At 42.2% G+C, this 20407-nt stretch overlaps 1 protein-coding gene across 1 annotated transcript in view; it reads left to right on the top strand.

The window, feature by feature from the left end:
* Positions 1–376: 376 nt before the first annotated feature.
* Positions 377–20407, top strand: part of fam81b (family with sequence similarity 81 member B) — a gene marked incomplete at both ends in the record, with an annotated part of 28013 nt that continues 7982 nt past the window's right edge. Inside the window, 5 exons of the mRNA XM_080738826.1 lie at positions 377–420; positions 2561–2771; positions 6332–6450; positions 10863–10992; positions 12388–12494. Coding sequence (XP_080594952.1) covers positions 377–420; positions 2561–2771; positions 6332–6450; positions 10863–10992; positions 12388–12494 — 611 coding nt within the window. The remainder of the gene's footprint in view (positions 421–2560; positions 2772–6331; positions 6451–10862; positions 10993–12387; positions 12495–20407) is intronic.

Raw genomic sequence — 20407 nt, forward strand, 5'->3', positions numbered from 1 at the left:
TCTCCTAAAATAGCAAAACAGATATTGATGTTAACATAATTATTTTCTAATCTAAAGGGTTCTTCCAAGAAAGGACTGTGAGGCTGTCATAGTCAAATTCTTCTTCTATGTCCCCATGTAAAGAAAATGTGTTTTTATTTTCTTTATACAGTATGTTGTCCCATTTTATAGTCTATGTATTTTGTAATGTACTGTTGAAATCTTGCATTGTTGATAGTCCTGTATTAGTCATTTTATTTTGGGTGGCATGTTTCTTCCAAATATTTCAAAAATAATAACACATTCCATTGCTGCCTCACATTTCATTGCCTTCAGTATTGCCCCCTGCCCTCTTAATCAGAAAAGATTGACAGACTTTTCATGCCAAGAAGGAGCCATGGCACAGGAGTCAGTGTCACAACCCTATCAACACTACAACAGGTACTGTACACTTATGTTTCCATCATTCCTTCCTGTCTGTCTGTCTGTCTGTCTGTCTGTCTGTCTGTCTGTCTGTCTGTCTGTCTGTCTGTCTGTCTGTCTGTCTGTCTGTCTGTCTGTCTACTGTATCTGCTGCCTGCCTACTATACCTACCTATCTACAGTACACTTATTGGGCTTCAGCTCTTCGACACTATAATGTAGCAGCACATACAAAGGTACTGTGTGGGTAACCAGAAGAGTGGGCACCTGAGAAGTCTGCGCACCTCAATTAAATTAAATTGGCCTTTGTTTGTATATGATTGTAATGCAAATGCACAGCTGTGTGTGTGTGTGTGTGTGTGTGTGTGTGTGTGTGTGTGTGTGTGTGTGTGTGTGTGTGTGTGTGTGTGTGTGCGTGCGTGCGTGCGTGCGTGCGTGCGTGCGTGCGTGCGTGCGTGCGTGCGTGCTCGCGTGCGTATTGTTCATAAGCTGCTGTAGCTGGTACAGCACACGTCGGTCATGCACTGTATCTCCATATTACACAAACTGAAATGTGTCTTTATTTAATATCAGACAGCAGTCGAGTAAACATTCTGGGCAGAGGAGAAAAAGGTTAAATCAGCTGGGACAGTGCAGGTCATGTGGGTCAAGGCCACTGTGGCCTCAGGGCATATCATATTTTTAGAAGCACAAGGCCAGACTGAAGGGGCACGAAGGCCATGGGCTTCATCACCTCCCACGAAATTCCATCCCTGATGTCTATTGTTCATAATCCTATATTGTTGCCTGTTGTAAAATGTAAGTACATGCTCTTACAGATCAAATCCTACATGACCAGTACAACTAATGATGGTGACTCGAAATCACAAAATAGCCACGATAGAAGAGACATAAAGTCAATGTGAGATCTGGTTTGTGTCCAGAGGGTATGTCCAAAACCGTTCGTTATTTATCATTTTTAGAAATGATTTAAACTAGTGAAAACAGCCGATCTACAAGCACACAATGCCTCGCACCGCGACGGCCTTCTATGATGAAGCAGGGCTGTACAAATGTGAAACTTGGAGATACGCAGTTTCCACCCGACAACGACGGTATGATAAATCTCATCTTCAATAAGACTGTTGGTCGATGTGCTTTATTCGATTGCCAGGAGATTCCTGATGTATCAGAGCGGTTCCATGGTCACAACATGTAAATACAGTATAGAGTATACTGTACTCCCTGACATAACAACAGCCGAAGCAAGAAAACAGGATTATAAAGGACATGATCAAATACCATTTAGAAAGTGCACAAGATAATATGGACGAGTGAACATTGACTGTGACAGTTCAGTTTCTCCCTCTGGGAGATTAATAATGTTAATCAAATCGGAGAAGCAGAAAGACACAAGCTGTGAGGGAGACAGAACAGCACAGGGTATCGTTGGGTAGGATTTGAGCGCAGGTCAAGAACACTACATGTATAACCAGAAATCACAAAACTAATTACTGATTACGTTAAATGGCTTTATACCAGTAAGACTCCCTAATCGGGAGAAAAGCGACCGCCAGGTCGCATACACACACTTTAGAAGGCAATCGTAGCCAATCAGGAGGGAATATGGGAAATGTGACAGATCCATTATTGATGACATGACTTTAGAGATACTGTGGACCGCTTTGCGCGATTCTAGGCCAAAATCTGTAGGAACAGTGTCCAAAAATGTGTTTTGCAAAAATCAGCCTGATGGTGGCTCTAGAAGTGGGCCATGTGAGAAATGAGGGGTGGAGGTTGTGGTTTGCCAGCCAAGGAGTGTGTGTGCATGGATAGGGGCAACGGTGCTGGAGATAACAGTAGGGAAAAAGTGTGACGTGACGTGACGTGACGTGACGTGACGTGACGTGGCGTGACATGACGTGACATGACGTGACGTGACGTGACGGACGGACGGACAGACAGACAGACTGACTGACTGACTGACTGACGGCTCTGGTACCTTGCTTCTACATATTCCAGTCCTGCTCCTCCTAGCTTGAGGTGCGGTGGAAACCGTTTGAGAAATACTTTTTTTTAGAAGGCATCTGTAGAATCTGCATGCCTCCATCGACAGACAGACACCCACGTTGATGGTTTCTAGATCTTCTCTCTTGAACCTTGCCTCTCTCATCATGCAGGCCTGAGGTGCTGGAGGGCCGTGTGCACGGCGGCCAGGACAGGACTCTGGCGGTGCTTGTGGACCAGGCCCTGAGGATCAAGGAGGAGGTGGCTGCCAGCCTGCAGGCCACTCAGGGCAGCGTGCTGGCCGAGGCCCTGTCCCGCAGGCTGCTGGAGAGCCACATAAGCACCATCACACACATCGTCAAACAGCTCAGCGTGGACATACAGGTACGCACACACCATCACGTGCACGCACACACACACACACACAGGGGTGTCGCACCAAATTCTGGGCCCCATGGGTACAAGGATTCACTGCGGGCCCCCCCATGAATGTTCTTCATAGGGGGAGGAGGTTTAACCCATTTAGACTGGAAACGCATTATTACACGTTATTTTGTGCTTTAACTATTGAAAAATAGCAGATATACAAGCTCACAGCGTGGCACCGAGTGCCACGCTGCGAGCTTGTAGATCTGCTATTTTTGAAAAATGTGTGCAAGTCTTTGAATATTTCAAATCCTTCCAAGGTTAAAAAAAAAAAAAAAAGAAAAAAACTGTTTCCCATCTCAAAATACTTAGTGCCAGGGACCCCCCAGAAGCAAAATTTGTGTTACAAATGTTTGCTTGAAAAATATTCAAAGATTTGCACACATTTTCACAACTTTTCAAAAATAGCAGATCTACAAGCTTGCAGTGAGCTTGTAGATCTGCTATTCAATAGCTAAATAATTAAGGCCCCTCCACATTGTGCCCTAGTAACTCAGTCCCACTTTACCCCCCCTTGTGACGCCCCTGAACACACACACACACACACACACACACACACACACACACACACACACACGCACACGCACACGCACGCACACACACACACACACACACACACACACACACACACACACACACACACACACACACCGACCGTGTACCGACCGTAACTGGCTGCGTTGGAGGCCTTGGTCAACAGTGCTGGTTTAATGCTCTAGATTCTGATTGGATGGGAGTGAAGTCCCCATGACCTTCTCAGCTGTCCTCACCACCCTCTACAGGGACCTCTCTGGCCTGGGGCTTTGTGGTCTCCATACCAGATGGAGATACAGCTGGTCTGTACACTGTATGGTGACCCTGTACAATGTGATGGGGATGGGAGGGAGTGCTGCTGGGCTCTCTTGGCTAAGGGTAGCAAAAAAGAATAACTATAATTATAGGTGCATAAAGGCACCCTGCAGGAATACCAGACACCATGGTAAACTACAGAAACAAACTTGCCTGGCCCCCCACAAAACCATATTAAGCACAGTACAGTACAGCAGGGGTCGGCAACCTTTTTGACATGAAGTGCCATGAGGGGCCAGGGGCGACTATAGCTCAGGAGCAGGTTGGCCAATGATCGATAGGCTGTCAGTTCAAATCCCGGCTCCTTCTGTCCTTGGGCAAGACACTGAACCCCTAGTTGCTCCCGTTGAGCAGGTTGGTGCCTTGCGTGGTTTCCTCTCTGCCATCGGTGTATGAATATTTGTGTGAACGTAATGCAAATTGCAAGCACCTTGGATAGAGGTGATATAAATGCAGGTGATATATATGAGATACTTAAAATGTGGTTCCTGTGGAAATAAGCCTCGGCTTTCTAGGATCTCCTTTTAGTTGACCTTGTACCAGTGATTTGTACTGTCATGAAACTGTACTTTTTTCTATTGCAAACTTCTAATAAATTCTTCAATCAAATTCTTCAATCAATATAAATGCACCATTTACCATGAGCTCTGAGTTCATGTCTTTCCATGAAGAAGGTCACCATTAAAGTGTTAGCATCAAGTCTGGTTTTGCTTTTTTTCCCCCTCCCATCTGTCTCTCTCAGTTTTCCTATACCATACTGTAGGCTACATTCCCCTCACTCTCTGCCATTGCTCTTTTAATCAGTCGCCTATCTAAAAACTCGCAGACACACAGGCAAGCACATGGCCATGCGCACATACATGCACTTTGTACGTGCACTTTGATTACACTATATAGAGTGGTGCAGTGCCCTGCCCTACAACGCCCTCCTGAATCCCATCATGCTTATGAGACATTTTCCAAGTATAAGCAAAAAAACAAGTAAAGGCTTTATCATCAAAAGAACACTGACATGTTCTGAGTGCTTGCCAGTACCACTTATGGCACTTAACCACTCATGGTTTATAGCCATACTATATACGCTAAGCACTGAATGGACATTTTATTCATTAAACCAATCAATTTTCTACCTCAATTTCAGGCAGAGAGTCGTATATGAACATCACACGCAGGGAGAGCACCCATATACGGTATACACAAACCACGTGGTAGCTACACGACACAATGCATCATTAATCCACTCTCACTGGGCCCTAAATGATAACGCTGATTGTTGTTATCTAATATTATCATCGTTGTAATTTCCTTCAGCTAATTAATTCTCTGCATGAGTGTTTGAGCAAGTAGCAATAAACCAAGACCGGAAAGAGCTATAGATGCAGACATGCTTAATGACACTGTCTCAAATAGTGCTCAGTAATTCTGTTATCTGCAAAGGACACGCCTATGTGTGCCACAGGACCTGTCAGAATAATTACCGAAGCAAAGGTAATGTAACCTGGGGTGACCAGATAGCTGTCTGTTTCTAAATCCACCTGCATTTCTTCATTTAGACTGGTTGGAATGAACAGCAACCTCACAACTCTGCATTTACTTCACACCAGGCTGGTGATGCCCGTTGGGAACGATGCCCGTTGGGAACGCATGCCCCTCACAACCATTTTTGTAGGGCCTACCCATTATGCATTGTACCCGTTGTCCTTATAGTGCAGTGAAGTTCCCATTATTGCAGTATGGAGGCCAGTCTTTGACGTCAGTTATATGACGTCAGATTGATATCAGGCATCCATATGGGAATTTGTGGATTTATAAATATTTTAAAGATTCCCTCGGGTCCTCAGCGACACACGTGGCAAGTTTGAAGTCAATCTTTTGGGAAGTTCTTAAGCTAAGCGGGGGACACGCCGACACGCATGCATGCAGAGATTATTCTGTGAATTTACAGCTAGATTAAGCCCAGTTTGTTGTACAGCGGTGTTGCACATGCCAAAAATAACAGACCTAATAGCTCACAGTCTGCTATTTCCGGTGTGTGACACCGTCGTATGAAGCAGCATACATTAGGCATAATTGTACTCCATCATGACAGTGACACTAGCTGATTTTCAAGCTAGCAATGTGTCTCGGTTCTTGTCAAGTTCTATAATTAGGCTTTATCCGGTCACAAAGTGTCTGTTCCTTTTCTATTTGACCTAATGTGCCAATTAAGTACCAGTTAGTCTTCCTAATCGGGAGATAAGCGACCGCCACGTCGCTGACGCATACGCAAACTTTAGAAAGCAATTGTGGCCAATCAGGAGGGAATATTGGAAATGGTACAGATCCATGTTGATGACATGACTTTAGAGATACTGTGTACCGCTTTGCGTGATTTTAGGCCAAAATCTGTAGGAGCAGTTTCCAAAAATGTGTTTTGCAAAAATCAGCCTGATGGTGGCGCTAGAAGAGGGCCATGTGAGAAATCAGGAGGTTGTGATTTGCCATCCAAGGGGTGTGTGTGCAAAGTTTGGCATCGATAGGGCCAACAGTGGCAGAGATAAGAGTAGCGGCAAAAGTGTGACACTAAAGTGTGACGTGACAGACAGACGGACGGACGGACGGACGGAAGGACAGACAGCCGGTGGAGCTTTTCATAGTAACTTGTGACCGTCTGACCTTGGTCTGAACAGGCCCTGGAGAGCAGCATCACCCAGAGGGACTCAGTCACATCTGGAACTTCATTTGCAGTGCAGAGTCTAGACCAGAAAAACATGGCCGGGATCGGAGACCTGAGAGGAAGAGTGACCAGGTAATTAATGCATGCACAACTCTAATAGTACTGTATTTGACATGTGTCAATAATATAATATAGCAACGTCAAAATTAGCCAAACACAGCAAAGCATTTCAACGTCCTTTATTTTATTTTTGAAAGTGATAAACTTCAAATACATAGAAATGAACATGTGAGTATGTGTGTGCGTGTGTGTGTGTGTGTGTGTGTGTGTGTGTGTGTGTGTGTGTGTGTGTGTGTGTGTGTGTGTGTGTGTGTGTGTGTGTGCATATCTGTAAAGGATAAAACACAAAAAGCCTGAGAGCTTATTTCCGTTGTGGTCCTTTGAGTGTAAACGTGTAACTGTAAGCGTCATGGGGATGGCAATAATAAATGCAATAATACAATTTCGATATAAAAAAAGAAGAAAAGAAAAACACCCGAAAAAGAAAAAAAACAACAACATGTACTATGAGGACTTGAAGTTACAAGTAACTAAACAAAGTAAAATCAATGGAAATAGCAAGAACCTGCACACAAAATCAATACATAACAAGGCTACTTGTTACAGACAAGACTGACTGGCTGTAGACCATGAGAAATTCTTTCTCATAGGGATGATACTGTATGTACAACATTTAAGTAAATGGTGGTGGATATGTAGCTGTCAGACACTCTTTTTGTCTATTTATCATCTGTCTGAGGCGACAGTAGCTGAGTGGTAGAGACTATAGGGCAGCAGTAGCTGAGTGGTAGAGACTATAGGCAGCAGTAGCTGAGTGGTAGAGACTATAGGGCCGCTTGGGATTCAGAAGGTCACCAGTTTAACGAATCGAGAGGTCACCTGTCATTGGTCCACCACCCAGTCTATTAAGTGTGGAATAGTGTCCCTGGCCTCAGCAGGTCATGTAACCCCCAGGCACTCTATTAATAAATCCCACTGCTCCTAATAGTTAGGACGGCTAAATGCAGAGAACAAATTTCACATTACAGGCCGATCTGAAAAACAATTCACCCTTTGTTAGCCTCCTGGTTGGTCCCTGACTGACCAACCAGCAGGCTCTATCTGCCTTCCGCCTTTTTTATGTTGAATTAGCTTATTTGGAGAAATAAAAACATTTAAAAACATGCTGATTCACTATGCTTCCACTGAGCAGCTCCAATTGACTGAAACGAAGTTTGAAATTAGAATTGAGCACACAGAATAACAATATGAAGCAACTGAATTAACATGGCAGTGGATGGAATGTCCCACTGAATGTCCCACCAAGACACAGCAACCAATGGGTGTGGAAAGGGGCAGGACAATGGGCTGGACTTGACAAAGGGTGAATTGGGTGGAGATTCTTCCTTGACCTACTAGAAGTGTGTGTGCAAAGTTTCCCGCTGATCAAAACGAGCCCAGCCAACTAAAGCCAATCATAATCAATCAGAATAGAATCTGATTGATGATCACATGACTAAAGAGATAAGATGTGCCAATGTTGGTGAGGTTTGGACAAAAGTTGTAGAAAAAAACTGTGTTTTGTAAAGATAACGCAAAATGGTGTTAATATTGTCAAGTGTAAATGGGGGTGGTTATTTGGGGAGTTGCTAATGATCCAAGGAATCCATGGGGAAAAAATCGTTTTCATTGCGGTTCAAGAGTTAGGGTCTATAGACCAAAACATGAATCAACCTATTACAGCGCCACCAGGAGGCAGAAAAAAAAAAGTCTTGTCTGTCTCTCTACAATAATACAATGGGACAATGCTGGGATGCTATACAACACAATACCACATCACTATGATAACTACATATAGGCTAACCAATCACTGGACATGTGAACCGATTGGTTCACAGCAGGCTGGTCCATATCATCAGTCTTCTGTAGAAAGGTTAGCATGACTCACCAGTCACCATACACAATGATTCATGGTTCACCAAGGACCATTGAAAACCTTTCTTAGGCTAATCAATGACCTCTTCAAGGCAACTCATGAATAAGCAAGCAGGCCAGGGATTGGGAGCTGTTTGTGTACGCTAGTATACAGTGAAGTGAACCACTTGCGAAAGAACTGCTGCACTGTTAATATAGTCTACTGGGAAATAACATGGATCTGAGATGGGACACCGCAATTATTTGCTATTGGGCAGTTGGGAGTTTGACTGTATTAGACATACAGTATGATGACAATTAAACGCACGCACGCACGGAAGCACGGACGCACACATGCACGCACGCACACACACACACACACACACACACAACTGCGTGCATGCAAGTATACACGCACAGACACGTATCCAACAACACAATTAGACAGGGAAAATTAGCAGAATACCTGTCAAATCTGGGAATAAATTCCTTACCAAACAATTTCTTCACCAATGTGTTCGTAAAGGTGTCTAGTATAAAGATTGAAATTCAACATCCCTAGCAAAATGTTTGACAGCTAGGGTAATTCTGGGTCTCATTGACTTACTATACACTATACTATAAGGGAAAAAATGACTCCCAAAAATATGCTTTAAGTGGGATGTGAGGGGTCTAACTAGGTGCTTTTAATTATTCTGAATCCATTGCAAGCATTTGTTTTGCACGAAAAACGTTCCTTGGGCCAAAAATGGACCCCATACAACTGTGAAAAGTGATGACTCATCACTAAACCGTTGTTTTTTAGGTCTGTTTTTAGCCCAATGAATGTTTTTCGTGCAAATCAAATGCTTGCAATGGATTCAGAATAATTAAAAACACCTAGTTAGACCCCTCACATGCTACTTAAAGCATATTTTTGGGAGTCATTTTTTCCCTTACAGTACAGTGTATATATAGTAAGTGAATGAGGACCAGAATTACCCTAGCTGTCAAACATTTTGCTAGGGATGTTGAATTTCAATCTCAGTTAGATATGTTACTAGACACCTTTACGAACACATTGGTGAAGAAATTGTTTGGTAAGGAATTTATTCCCAGGTTTTATTAATATCCCCTGACTAAATTGGCATGTCCTTATTTGGCCCAGCTGATAAATGTAGTTAATTTATTTTGGCCTGCAAATTACATTCACTTAATGGCTGGCTTGGCGATGACCTCATAAATTAAGCAAAAAGCTTAATGCTGCATTCACACTGAGAGAAGCCAAGCTAATGGTTTGCTTGGTAATTCAATGTATTCTCTATGCAAACCAGCTTTAAAAAATTCCAAGCTTTTTTTCCAGCTTGGACATTTTAAAAGCTGGTTTGCATAGAGAATACATTGAATTACATTTTGTGCTTTAACTATTGAAAAATAGCAGATATACATGCTCACAGCACAGCACGGTGCCGCGCTGCGAGCTTGTAGATCTGCTATTTTTGAAAAATCGTGAAAAGTCTTTGAATATTTCAAATCCTTCTTTATTGGTTTTTTGAAAAACCTATGTTTCTATGTCAGTGGTGCTCAAACCTTTTTCATGTGAAGGACCCCCAAAATGAGATGTATTTGACCACGGACCCCCCATCTCAAAATATTTAGTTCCAGGGACCTCCCCCAGAAGCTAAATTTGAGTTACAGATGTTCGCTTGTTCGCTGTGAGCTTGTATATCTGCTATTTTTCAATAGCTAAAGTTTAAAATAATTATGGACCCCTCCACCATGGGCCCTGGTAACTCAGTCCCTGTAGTGCATTGAAACAGGGATAGACTCCATCTCCCAGGGGTCTGTAGTGCATTGAAACAAAGCAGCGATTGTACTTTCTGAGACGCCTCAGGAGATTTGGCCTGAGCACCAAGGCTCTTGTAAATTTCTATCGCTGTACCATAGAAAGTGTTTTGACAGGATGCATCACAGTGTGGTTTGGTAACGTGACTGTTCAAGACAGTAAACAGTTACAGAGAATTGTGAAGAGAGCTGCCAAAATCATTGGCACAGAATTACCACAGCTACACACAATCTATAACACACGCTGTAAGAAAAAGACAGAGAACATCTTAAAGGACAGCAGTCATCCCGCCCATTCCCTGTTCTATCTCCTCCCATCCAAAAAACGTTACCAGAGCATCTCATCGCACACCACCCGTCTCAGTAATAGTTTTTATGCTCAAGCAATCAGGTTGCTTAACGAAGAGATGAAAGCGAGACCTAGGTAGTCATGTGCACTGTACGCAGTTTTTAAACTGTACACTGTTACACTGTATGGTTTTTGTTGTTTTTGGGTTGTCTTGGGTGACTTGTTGTTGTCTTGTTGTTGTGGGTTGATGTTTGTGTGTGTAATAAGGCTGAGAGTGCTCCTGGCACAAGCATTTCATTGTATGTCTGTACCTGTATGGATATGCATGTGACTAATAAACCTGAACCTGGAAACAGGGATAGACTCCAGCGTTCAAGGCTGATGTCGACCATAAGACTATCCGACCTACAGTACAATATCCCATCTGCTCTATCCTCCTGTTTGTCTGTTCATCCTCCACCCCTCTCCTCCGCTCCAGGTGCGATGCCAGCATATCCAAGCTGAGTGCTGATGTGAGGTCTGGGGAACAACAGACAGTCAGCCTCCGTCAGGAGGTGGCAGATCTCAGGTCCGCTCTTGATGCAAGACTGAAGGAGATGGAGCTCAAGGTGAGAGAGATGGTGTCTTCATCATCACTAGCCTCTAGTAGCCTGGAACCAGACCAAAAAAACGTGCCCTTGGCGAATATGGGTCTGTCCGAAATTCTGCTCACGAGTCCTTTTTTTTTTCTCTTTACTTGCAGATGGGTTCCCAGATTGAACTAGTGTAGTAAATAGCGTACTTCGCCAGCCTTAAATAATACATGCAGTGATTGGGTTTTGTTGATTTTCTGTCATTGTTTTGGTTTATTGCATGTAAGGGACGCTATCATTTGTGGTCTCACACGAACACACTCTCTGAAGGGTGAAATGAAATCACCCCAGAGGAACCAAGGCCTCTGTGTTAACTGGCTCTCGGTGCCTTTCTCTTCCCAGTCTGTTATGGTATATTTCCCCCATCACACGATCGATAGCAGAAAAAAAACAGCCTCGACAGCTGGCTCTACAGCATGTGAGACTCCCCTCACTATCACAATAAATAAACCTGCCCTCTCTCTCTCCACACGCACACACACACACACACACACACACACACACACACACACACACACACACACACACACACACACACACACACACAATGTATATGATTCACTTGGACATAAAGACACGCGCATTTACAGTTAATATCTCCTATACCTTCTAATAAAAATCACATGGTTGGCAAATGCGTTCCATTATGCAAGGGATAATTGACACCTAGCCTGTCATTGTTGAGAAATAAAACCCGGCAGTTTAGTAGCCTGGGCACCAGCCTGCTACGCTATGTTCAGTGGATTGGTTTTGTCACTTTGCTTCTCAGTCTGGCCAGGCTCCTATCTCCAAGGGCGGTACATAGAAAACAAGTGGAAACCACTCGTGCCTTCTGATTGGTCTGTGGTGCGGGGCGGGACAAACACACCGGTGGCTGATGACGTATAACTAACCTTTGTTGGAACAACATCCAATCAGCAACAACGTTGCCTACGTAACAGGTGACAAAAGAAGCGAAGTGACAAAACCAATCCACTGAACGTAGCATAGCAGGCTGGTACCCAGGCTAGCAGATTAGCACCTCCTAATCACCCTGATTATTACCCCACTTATTATACGGCTACTTAATAAATATTAAATACATTAATGAATTGGCCACAAATTAACAACAAAACAAAGCATTTCCTTGCTTATGGTAATGAAAGTATTCCTTAAGCGCTGCGCTGGGCAGACACGGTCACCTAGGAAAACAAGGAGTTCATCAAACATAATACATTTAATACATTTCACGCTTTGTATGTTTTCAAAAGCATTCTTGTGAGCAATGTTTAGTTGTTTATGACATTGCGTGTGTGTGTGCGTGCGTGCGTGCGTGCGCGTGTGTGTGTGTGTGTGTGTGGTGTGTGTGTGTGGTGTGTGTGTGATTACTAGCTGTATCAGGTGGAAGGCAGGCTAGAGGGCTCCCTAGCAGAGCAGTCCCAGGCCCACAGGAGGACTTTGTCTGAACTGCACAGCCAGGTGAAACTACTGGAGGCCAGGTGAGCCCATGTTGACAAAACTGATAATCAATTTACCAGAAAGTACGCACTGCAAATAAGATATAGGTTGCCCTTTACCTTAAAGCTGCACTGAGAGCATAAAAATGTTTATAATCTTTGATCCAAGGCAGTGTTTCCCTAGCCTAGCTGCAGCTAGACATCATCCCCACACATGTTAAAACAAGGAGGGGATGCAGTTAGTTACAGGGTTCCCACGGTCATGAAATTCCTGGAAATATTTTGAAATTAGAAAAATATTTTTCCAGTACTGGAAAAGTTTTGGAATTCATCAAGAGTCCTGGAAGGTCCTGGAAAAAATAGCTATGCATTGTCTTTGGTTATTGATTTTGTTAATACCTCTGAAATGACAAATTAAACATGGGTCAAATTGTCAAATATTAGAGGCAGAAATTGTGAAAATAGCCGATCTACATGCTACAGCATGTAGATCTGCTATTTTCACAATAGAACCGTGTTATACAAAATTCCTCAACTCTTAGTGCTCGTCAGGGTGCCGGGGTCCCCAGTTAAAACATGATTATTTCGGGGGTCACGGGCAGCCTGAAAAGGTTGAGAACCACTGGCATACACTGCCTGTCTTTGGGCATTGCGCATAGGAGTAAGCGACCTGTTATTGAGCTGAATTATTGTTATATAGTCCTGGAAATTGGGTTAAATATTCTGGAAAGGTTTTGGAAAAGTTTTGGAAATTAATTGGTAAAAATGTGTGGGAACCCTGTAGTTAGCTGCATTAACATAGGCTGGCCCCAGGCTAGTGTTTCCCAAACAGTGGTTCAGGACCCATTTGTGGGATCGTGGGTCCATCTTTATGGGTCACGAGTAAATATCCCCCCCTTTTGTTTTTAATTATTTCAAAGGAGTTTAAATTTAAAAACTTAAAAAGTTTCCTAAATAAATACCATAATCTAATCAAATCAAATCTGCTAGTTTGGGTCCTGGGCAAATATATATGAATATATATTGGGTCTCGAGCTAAAAAGTTTGAGAACCATTGCTCTAAGGCAGTGGGTCTCAAAGTGGGGTCTGTGGTGGAATTCAGATCAATCAATAATCATGAGAAACAGAGGAGACAAGACAATTATATTAGGTGGTGGTGGTGGTCAAGTTTATGTAACATGATATCATTGACAGAAGTACAATTATCACTCTGGGCAGTGGTAAATGAGTTCTGCCAAGAAGAATGGTCAGACACTAGAGTTATACTGTGGCTTCAAGGCCTCTGGAACGAGCTGTACCATAACAAGATAGGCTTTACCAAAACCTTTTGAATAGAAATCTTCTTTTCTTGGGGTCTCTGGAACAATTATTTTCAAATGGGGGTCCTTGACTTGAAAACCCTTTGAGAACTACAGCTGGAAGGAGCTGCAAATTTATTAGAGTAATATACTCGGTGGTGGAAAAAGTACTCACATTCTTTACTTAATATTGCAATACTCTTGGGTGCCCTCACACCAAAGTACCTATGAGAGTGGAATCCGCGTTCCGCCAATGCATTTCAATGAGAGTGAAGAAGCGGTTTCATGCCAGCAGAGGATTTCTGCAAAAAACGCTCCCTTCTCATTGAAATGCATTGGCGTAACGCGGATTCCACTCTCATAGGTACTTTGGTGTGAGGGCACCCTTACAATTCCGGAATTCAAAATGTACTTGAGTAAAAGTACTTAAAGTACCAAAAGTAAAAGTACAAAATGTTTGAAAATAGCACATCTAAGCTCACAATGCTCCACAATGCAACGTGTTATGAGCTTGTAGATGTATGTATAATGTATGTTTTATAATATAATTTATATCTGCAAAGTAACTAGTAACTAAAGTCTTCAAATAAATGTAATGGAGTAAAAGTACAATATTTGGATCCGAGATGTAGTGGAGTAGAAGTAAAAGTAATGGAAATTGGAAATTCACAAATGCCTAAAAATTGTATAAGTATTACTTAAGACTGTACTGAGTTACTTACTTTACAGTTTACACTGGAAAGGACCCACACATATTCTTTGCTTCAGAGGTAAACTATGTGATAAATGGTACTGTCAATGAGCTCTCTTTAACTGTATCAATTAACAGTATCTATCCTGTAGCAGAATAATCCCAGGTCATTGATTAAGTTGAAATCTAAACAACACACACAATCGAATCCTCCCATGTTGGCTGGTTTGTCTCTTTCGATGGAGATCAATAGAATTCCTTGGACAAACTCACGTCTGAGTTACTTTTCTCTTTTAGCTAGCAGGCCATTAGCGATGGGCACCAATAATTGGTTCCACGCTGTGCAATCCAGAGACATTAAGCCAGAGGATAACAGTCTCAGCTCGCTTGAAGTATCGGGAAAAGAACACTCGAACACACTTCAAGCAAACGCCTCACCCTGCACCCCCCTTAGCCTGCAGCGATTCAACAGCCAGTGAATGTTATTTAATGCTTCCTTGGTCTCCATCTGGCTGTAAAGGTTGCTTTCGGTCAATTCGGTGAGGTTGATGCATTACAGTGAGAAGTTAAAGCTATTAGGCCACTATATAAAGGTAATGATGGGCATAAATTATATGGATACATGTTTGTTTGAGTTTTCTTGAACATTTATTTTGGTTGAGAATGTTCGCTTATAATGACATGCCTGAAAAAGGGACACACCGGTTAAAGCGGAACTACTTATTTTTTATGAATAAAATGTAATTTTGAGTATGTTAATACAACACAACTTACGGTATACAATTGGGTTGGTTGTATGTTTGTCTCCCTGCTCTTCTACAGAGACATTTAGATTGTGTCAAAGGTCATATCTCTCTGACACTAATGTTGACCTGATGGTCAAGATTTGATTATCCCCTGAGCAAGCATGTCAGCACTTGCGCAGGAAACCGCTTCATATCCGGTGTACAATAGGAAAGTTGCTTAGTGCAAGTTTAAATACAAACGTGCAACACAAAAACTAGGGCTGCACAATATTAAATTGAAGATGTGTCGTCATCACAATATCAACATGCACAATATCGTAAAAGACTGCTAGAGATGCAATAAATGTCATATTTTACATGCCATATTTATACACTGCATATCAATAGGAGAAACTGTATTGCCAAGTTGGTGATACATATTTATAGTGAATAGCAGCTGTATCCAGGTGCAATGATCTTTTTTCAGTCTGTGTAGAAGAGTGGCTCACAGCTTCAGTCTGATTATGAATATGATTACCTAAAAAAGTCTAATATCTCCCCCGGAACGTAGGGAAATCCTTTCCTTTCCTTTTAATATCTCCCCCGGATCGTAGAGGAATTCCTTTTGGTTTAGCGGGGAAGATGGCTTTCCACTCGGGGAGACCCACTTCAAATCTTGGGCGTTACAGTACATTGGTGCCGTGACCCGATCGGGTCAAAGGGGGGTGAGTCTATGGCAGAGTGGCTCACATGACTCAGCCGAATGAGCTAAAACTCAAACATCTCCCCTGGATTATAAGGACTAGACCTTACCCGTTCGAATATATGTGCTGCAAAATATGTGCAGAGTGTGGGTTTTGGGGAAAGTAACTGTAACTGCATGGTGCGTGCGTGAGAATATGTGGGAGCATCATAATGTAAGGAGCAGCCCATGGAGGAGTGTATATTTATGATGGATACAAATAATTTAACAGCAAAATTAGGTGAATAGAAGTATGAGGATGTATTTGCTCCACATACGTTTTCTATACCCGTTGGACGATGAGACACACATCACCCGTTGCATGCGTGACCCATGGAGAGAGAGAGAGAGAGAGAGAGAGAGAGAGAGAGAGAGAGAGCGAGAGAGAGAGAGAGAGAGAGAGAGAGAGAGAGAGAGAGAGACTGCAACATTCCTAACTGTGAGAGAGGTGTGTGTGGGCCCGGGGCTACAGATCCCATGGCCTGGAGGAACGGACCGTAACCCTGACAACAGGCTGTAGAGCTGTAGAGTGAAGAAACGCTAAGAAATCGCTAGAATTTGGGAAAAATGAAATTCGGGCTCCGTCATCGTGTGTATAATGCTAATGGCCAATGCCATGTTAAATTTGAGATCAGTCGCTGAAGCGAGTGAATAGATAATGCATTTTGTGACTGACTGACCTCTCTCTCTAATTATATGTTAGATATGCCTTTAGTCTAGTCTACACACAAGTAAAAACATTTAGTACTTTTCCCACCACTACTCAGAGTCCACATAATTATGCCTTCGCTATATAATGTGCGCGCACACACGGCTGGCACTTAATTACTCTGTAGTTGTACCTCATTGATTTTCTCAGCCACTTCAATGAGAACAATGAGAAGAAAGCCAACTGAATGAGAGCTCCTATGAACTCTGGATAATAGAAAATTACTCCTAACAGTTGTGGTGATCCATTGTCCAAGCCAAGGGCCAGTACAATGCAGAGGGAAGAGATACCATTTATCAGCATACCCAGTGTGTGTGTGTGTGTGTGTGTGTGTGTGTGTGTGTGTGTGTGTGTGTGTGTGTGTGTGTGTGTGTGTGTGTGTGTGTGTGTGTGTGTGTGTGTGTGTGTGTGTGTGTGTGTGTGTGGGGGGGGGCTAGCCATCACCAGGGAAAGGTCTTTTCCTTGCAATGCAGAGGTCTGTAATCGAGAGACTAGAGAGAGAGAGAGAGAGAGAGAGACACAGAGAGATAGTGAGTGAATGATGGAATGAGGAAGAGAGATCAAACCAAAGAACACATTGTCAGAATACCTGTGGAGGAGAACAGAAGACAGACTGTGCAACACACACACACACACACACACACACACACACACACACACACACACACACACACACACACACACACACACACACACACACACACACACACACACACACACACACACACACACACACAGCCTACTTCCTTCCCAGTTCCCACAGATTACAATCACCCAAGAGTTTGACTGATGACAAAAACCTCCCATATCTGCTGGTGAACAATGTGCAAACAGCAAGATGTGTGAGCTCTTGTGTCAAGAGAGGGATGTCCAGTGGAATACAATCAGTCAGGAGGACACATATCTATGTTGCACATAAACAAAGCAATTACCTTTGGATACATTTGGGAAAAAATGCTGTTTTCTTGTGTACTATTTGTATTTATATTGCAGCAAATGCACAATTCTTGTAGTTTTTCTGTTGCAATGTGACAGCTCTATGTATACATTTCTTTATTACATACTGGTGAGAACTATATTTTCCTGCAGCTTTGACCTTGCTGCTGACTCACCATAGCCTAGATAAAATAGCAGATCTACATTAGGCTTCGTTCAATTTGCACACATTCTCGCATCATGAACCCGTCGCCTTTCCCCTATCAAATTCTTGGGATTAATATACAATATGTACCCCCCCCCCCCCCAACCCAAATTCCACCAATAACGAATGTGATTACAATGATAAGATTGTTCTATTATTCCTTTTTCTTACTTTTTCTATTTTGCTCCACTAATAATGAGATGGCGAGGCTCAAAGGATTCATATGTTGATCTTTTCAAACAAATTTGGTGCAGTTGGGTAACTTGGGTATAGGCTACAGTATGTGCTTATTGTGATTATGGTTTCTTTGGAATTTGTGTCATGTTTTACTCCTGTGAGTGTTGCTGTTGTGTCTAGCATCCCACTGTCGTTGGTAAACATCTGTCGTGTAGGCCTATAGATGAAAATCCAATTACAAACCGACTCGTTCATTAAGCAGAGCGGTGGGGCCCGGCAATGCAGGAAGCCATAATAAGATGCAGTAGTTTAAGTACTTACTGCCAGTAGGATTGAAAAGCATTAAAATAATATCTAAGAATGATCCCGTTTAGACATAATTCCAGAGGATTACATCGTGAATCCTGGCAACTGCAGGCATTAGGAGGAGCAGTGAAGAAACAATCATCTGGGGTGAACAGGATGAAGTGAACAGGAGCAGCAGTAGTGGGTTTATCAGCTAGAGCTGCACGCTGCTGTGGTTTAATAGCACAGGTTACATCATGTTATTGATTATTCAAAAGAAAGGTACTCTACAACGATCTTCTGTACACCATTATACTGTATATTTTACTGTGTCTTTGTTGTGACCTGGTGAGCCTACAGTATCAGGAAAAACAATAAAGCGTACAGTTTGTATGCTGAACAGATTCAGCATAATATATAGCCAAGAATGCAGGATATTAATCTGCATAGATAGCTGCAAGAAGATGGAACACGTTTGAAACAAAGACAAAAATACAGGCTGCATACCAACACCTCGAAAATGGACCGGCATGCCTTACGTTTGTTGTAGCCAATTAAAGATAAAGATATTAGGACTGAAACAAAGCGTGCTGAGCACAGACTCTATACTTGGATAAGTAGATTGGGTTGTGACTCGTGAGAAGATCAAGATGAGTCACTGTTCCTTTTTAGAGTAATAGGCAGGGGTGTCGCACCAAATTCTGGGCCCTGGGTACAAGGATTCACTGCGTTATTTTGTGCTTTAACTATTGAAAAATAGCAGATATACAAGCTCACAGCGCAGCACTCGGTGCCACGCTGCGAGCTTGTAGTTCTGCTATTTTTGAAAAATCGTGAAAATTTGTGCAAGTCTTTGAAGGTTTTTTGAAAAACCTATGTTTCTATGTCAGTGGTGCTCAAACCTCTTCATGTCAAGGACCCCCAGAATGATATGTATTTGGCCACGGACCCCCATCTCAAAATATTTTGTTCCACGGACGGACCCCCATCTAAAAATATTTAGTTCCAGCGACCCCACAGAAGCAACATTTTAGTTACAAATGTTCGCATAAAAAATGCATACTGGTATATTCAAAGATTTGCACACATTTTCACGACTTTTACAAAATAGCAGATATAATACAAGCTCACAGCGCGGCACTTGGTGCCACGCTGTGAGCTTGTGTATCTACTATTTTTCAATAGCTAAAGTATAAAATAATTCCAGGCCCCTCCACCTTGGGCCCTAGTAACTCAGTCCTACTCCCCCCCCTTGTGACGCCCCTGGTAATAGGCCCTACCTGGTTGCTTAGTAACAAACTAAATTTGGAGCTACAGATTCTGTGCTTTCAAAGGATATCACAGTATCCAATATCCAAGAGGGAAAGAGACAGGTAAAAGCATCTAGGTTTTTATTGTCAGCTAACTACAGTACTGGTTGTATTAACTTACAGCAATAGTAACACAACTGATCCTAAGAAACAGTATATTTTGTATGTGGTTTAGGGCAGTGGTGTAAAGTAACTTAATACATTTACTCAAGTTATGTCCTTAAGTAACCATTTTAGGTATTTTTACTTTACTGGAGTATTTCACATTTTCATTACTTTTAATTCTATTCCACTATCTCAAAGGCAAACAATGTACTTTTACTCCACTAAGATTAGGCTATATAAAAACTTTAGTTACTAGTTACTTTGCAGATTTTGATTATGATTAATATTATTACAAAACACACTAACCCCTTAAGCTATATATATATATATATATATATATATATATATATATATATACACACACACACACACACACATACACACACACACACACACACACACACACACCCACACACACAGTATTTCGGCCATTTGAAAATAGTCAATCTACAGATAGCTATTTCAGCTATAGATTTTTATACATTTTACATTTGAGAACTTGTGAAGTGGACTTCCTGCATAATGAGTACTTTATACTTTTTGATACCAATAGTAAATTTGGAATTCTGGACTTTTACTTGTAACAGAGTATATTTCTACACTGCAGTATTGATACTTTTACTAAGTAAAAAATGTAAGTACCTTTTTCACCCCTGTTTTAAGGTTATATTTTCGATGCATTTTTGGACGCTCACAATTCAGACCGCCAAAAAAGAAATCAATCAGACAGCTGCAGTTGATTCAGAACACTGCTGTCTGCCTGAGTCCTTTC

Source organism: Nannobrachium achirus (assembly GCF_963921795.1).
Source record: "Nannobrachium achirus genome assembly, chromosome: 12".
Classification (NCBI taxonomy): domain Eukaryota; kingdom Metazoa; phylum Chordata; class Actinopteri; order Myctophiformes; family Myctophidae; genus Nannobrachium; species Nannobrachium achirus.